This window comes from Lactuca virosa, chromosome 4 (assembly GCF_052849685.1).
Source record: "Lactuca virosa cultivar CGN04683 chromosome 4, Lactuca_virosa_CGN04683_v6, whole genome shotgun sequence".
In the NCBI taxonomy this organism is placed as follows: Eukaryota; Viridiplantae; Streptophyta; class Magnoliopsida; order Asterales; family Asteraceae; genus Lactuca; species Lactuca virosa.
Genome location: NC_136429.1, coordinates 312,512,692 through 312,517,038, shown reverse-complemented (window position 1 = coordinate 312,517,038; position 4,347 = coordinate 312,512,692). Strand labels below are relative to the sequence as shown.

The following is a 4,347-nucleotide window of genomic DNA, read 5'->3' as shown; positions in this document are numbered from 1 at the left end:
ATAGACCAAATTGAGAGAAAGGACACTTAAGGTTTATTAATATATTATAAGTTCTAATATATTAATAATATTATTTAATTAGTATTGATCAAAGAATTAATTTGGAATTAATTAAGTGATCAAAAAGAGACTAATTAAATATATGGGGTTGATTATGTAAATCATTCATTCTTGTATAGTGGGCTAATGATCCATGGTTTGTATGGATTGGGTTAAAACGCATAAGGTACTCCATGGATAATCCATGGAGGTTACAAACCGATGGATCATGGAATATGGAAAGCCATGACAATTAGGGTTTACATGGTGTAACCCTACTTGTGCCACAACTGTATAAAGAACCCTATGCAAGCAAAATCGATGACTACTTGCACAAGATAGAGGGCAATCCGATTTTGAGGTGTTAGTGAACTTCTCTCAAGGTTATTCCAAGTGTTGTGGTGTTGTGTGAGACATTTGAGGCATCACACTTGAGGTGCTACGCCCACAAGGTTCTCAAGGAATCCAAACCACAAAAGGTATGCTCTTCTTCTAGCATTTATGTTTAAAAGTTACCCGTGCTATGCTAGATAGGATAAGAACTTTGGAAAATCAATTTTGCATGTATCTTAGTAAAACATAGATCCAATGTTTCTAGGGTTGCATGTACACCTTATGTTTTAATGGGAGAAAATATTCAAAAAACTATCCCAAAACAACGATAGTTTGAAATTAATTTCGGGCGGGTATTTCCAAGAGCATGATGATTAAAACGAAGACACGAATAGAATTGTAGTATATTTTTTATATTAATATCATCTTACCTTTTCGTATTTTTATTATTTATAGCATCTTACTTTTGTTTTAATTTTTCTATTATAGGATTATACTTTAAATATTATATTGTTTTTTTTTCTATTATGATATTGTACCTTTTAATATTTTTTTATTTGTAGCATCTTAGTTATGTTGTTTTCTTCTATTATATGTAAATTATAGCATCTTGCTTTTTTGTTTTCAAATTATAAAATTGTAATTTACATGTTGTGTAGTCTTGAGGGCTTGCCTAACTAAGTCATAACAAATTCACAAATCTATAAGGCTATGATTATTTCACATACACTTTACACACATATATATATAATATATACACACACATACACATCTCTCTCTCTCTCTCTTTATATATATATATATATATATATATATATATATATATATATATACACATTATACACACATTCCTGATTGCATACAAACACACATATACATAAATTATACATAAATTTTTATTTGCATATATATACAAAAACACATATACACATATCAAATACCTACACATGTACCACATACACATACAATGATACACACATACGTAAGAATATTCACTGTTACCAAAAACACATAAACATATACCAAATACACATACATTCACTATTTCCAAATACGCATACACATATACCAAATACACACACATATATATTGCAATTAAACTGATACACATATGTTATGAACAAAATTAACAGTAAAACCATCTTCAAGTTAGAATGGTAGTGTTGCGGTGGTGGTGGTATTCGCTGGAGAAGGAGAAGACAATGGCGGTGTGGTATGCCCTAAAATCACAATGATATTACAATTAATTTGGAAATCTTGGTCACAGGTGAAAGTCAAAGAGAAAGAGAATGAGAAAGGAGGGAGGAGAGGCACAAACGTTGTCGGTGATGATTAAATTTCTCGCCGGTGGTTCCTGTGACATTATGGTGATAATGGACGCGGTTTAGCTTCAATCGGTGATTCGTCGGTCGAAATCGCCAGAGACATGATGTGATCTGAGAAATGAGAGGAAACCTCTGATGTAGTCAAGGGTTTTAGCGACGACGAGTATTAGCGGCGACAAACCCAAATTAGTGGAAACAAGCTGCGGTAAATGGATGGAACATTTTTGCGGTATTTTTTTAGGTATTAGCGGCGACAAAATTGTTGTTATTGATGTTGCCGAGAACTGAAAACCATCCGATGGATTGAGGTAAGTGATCAACGGATGGGGTGCTTCCTGGAACCATCACACGGACCTTGGTTTACTACCATTAGCGGTGACATCAAAACACGGAGTTTAGTTGTCGTTGCTATTGGTGGCGTCGCCGCTAATGATAGTATTTCTTGTAGCGTTGTTTATTCTATTACGTTGTTTATTTCATTCGAGATTAGGTCTTATCACCAAATAGACCTATGGTATTCGAGTAATAGCAAAAATGCAATTACAAGAAAAATTAGCACCGAAAAGTAATGGATTATTATTTTATATTTTTTGTATTATCTGATGAGCAAATTGAACTTCAATATATAGTGGCTCATTCAGCGGCTCCACTGGTACTCGTTTATTCGTATTATACAGCAAATTGTATTCTTCAAACAAAAAGTTTGGGACCTCCCATGGATATTGGATGAAGTCACTTTTTAAAATTTTATGTAATGTGTTTGAAAAGAATATTAGAATATAATATCCCATAAAAGAAGTTGATTTTTAAATATATATATTTATATTTATAACTTTATATATGGATTCTATCTTTAGCAATATCTTAAGTGGCCAACACAACTCCCAGAAAACATATTTGATCTAATTAGTCATGGGTTTTGACGTGTTTGATGTTTATATCCATGAATGTACTATCAAAGCATTGTAAATAATGCTTTTTAAATTATAGATAAAATATACATAGAAATCTATCACAGAATTATTATATACAGCAATTAAGAAGATCGATTATACTGTAAAATTTGACCAAAAAAGGAAGAAATATTTGAATTTCCGCCTAAAAGTTTTAATATACTTTGTTTTATGCTTGAATTTTGTCTTCCATGGCAATGGAATTCTTACAATGAGCAATAGCAGCTTGAATGGCAGCATGTAACTCTTCCATGGTGCTATCACTCGATGTGCTTTTGGCGGGGCTCACAGTTCCTGAAGCAAGAAGTATTCCACTATTTGCCGGAGAAGTTCTCATGGACGCTGGGGCTGAGAACTCGCCTCTCCTCCCACCACCTCTAGTCACTTGGAGCGGCAAACTGCTTTTGGAGCTCAGCAAGTTGCCGGAAAAAGAATGTGGCTGCCGGTTAAATTCATTATTTGACCTCTTCGCCTTTGGAAACGACAACAATGGCCTTACCATTTTCATGTACCTCTTGATAAGTTGAGCCACCTCTAATTTCAGCTTCTTCTTGGAATTACTGTTGTTTCTTTCTTTATCTTGGTCTTCATGATCTCTTTCTCTTTCATCAGCGCATCCTTTTTTTCCTTTGTTACGGCCAAACAACGAGAAAGATTTGGACTTTGGTCTGATTTGATTGACATTGTTGCTGGTCAAGTTGAACTCTGAGAAAGTGTTCCGGTGGTGATAATGGAAACTAGTGTTTCCAATCGGGTTATGTTGGTCCTTTAGGATGTCCTTCGTTGGGAGGGTAAAACTATCCATTGAAGTTGTGGACGTACGAGGGGATATGGGAAGATGAGATAGGAGATGGAGAGGAAGGAGGTGGCCATGGAAGAAGATATCATCCGCCGGAGACAGGTCAATAGCAGTCAAGGGTTCCGATGGTGGTGTTGCGGTGTTACCATGTTTACGGTGGTTACTATCATCATAGTTGCCGGACTTATAACCATCTTGTTGCGATTTTTGTGCTGGATGGGGATGGAGAGAGATGGTGAAGGAGAATTCATGGGTAGGAGATGCCGATGCAGATGGTGGAGATGAGGTGGCCGTTGGTGGTGGAGATGAAGTCTGGATGCTTTCTTGTAGTATTGCTTCTTGCTTCTTCATGTAACTTTGTTCATTTTCCACTTTATCTCTCATATTTAAAACTTCCATGCTTCAAGTTTTAATATTGATCGATGATCGCATACACAGAAGGGATAAGGAGAGAGAGAGAGAGATGTGAGTGTGTGTTGGCAGAGAGAATGAGAACAAGTATAGTTAGGTGCCGAATACTTGAGTCTTTTGTCCATATAAGAAAAGGTTGTGGTGGATTGAAAACCATGAGACAGGGGGATCTAATCAAAATTAAATTAAATAAAAAACATTTTTATGCATGTCCTTTTCAATCTTACAGCTATAATAAAATGCAAATCTATGAAAATAATGAACTTCTAATTTGATATAATTCTATTTTTAATGAAAAAATACAATAAGAAAGACCCAAAATTTACCACTATCTTCCATATATGCTCATTTATTCGAATGAACCCAAAATTACCAATATCTACCTACTTGTAATTACTTGAATGGTTATATAAGAAACTACATTATGTTCAATGCAGCATATAGAGAGAAAAGTGAAATATTATTTGCACTAGATCTATCGGGAAAT

The 4,347-nt window shown here is 34.7% G+C and overlaps 1 protein-coding gene across 1 annotated transcript; it reads right to left on the bottom strand.

The window, feature by feature from the left end:
• Window positions 1-2,647: 2,647 nt before the first annotated feature.
• On the bottom strand, window positions 2,648-3,964 carry LOC145108482 (BRI1 kinase inhibitor 1-like). Its single transcript, XM_079045511.1, has one exon. It carries the CDS (start codon window positions 3,846-3,848, stop codon window positions 2,820-2,822), a length of 1,029 nt encoding a protein of 342 aa, XP_078901637.1. The 5' UTR covers window positions 3,849-3,964; the 3' UTR covers window positions 2,648-2,819.
• Window positions 3,965-4,347: the final 383 nt, after the last annotated feature.

Excerpts from the sequence above, each read along its gene's own strand:
- LOC145108482 (XM_079045511.1), bottom strand. The coding sequence starts at position 3,848 with ATGGAAGTTTTAAATATGAGAGATAAAGTGGAAAATGAACAAAGTTAC.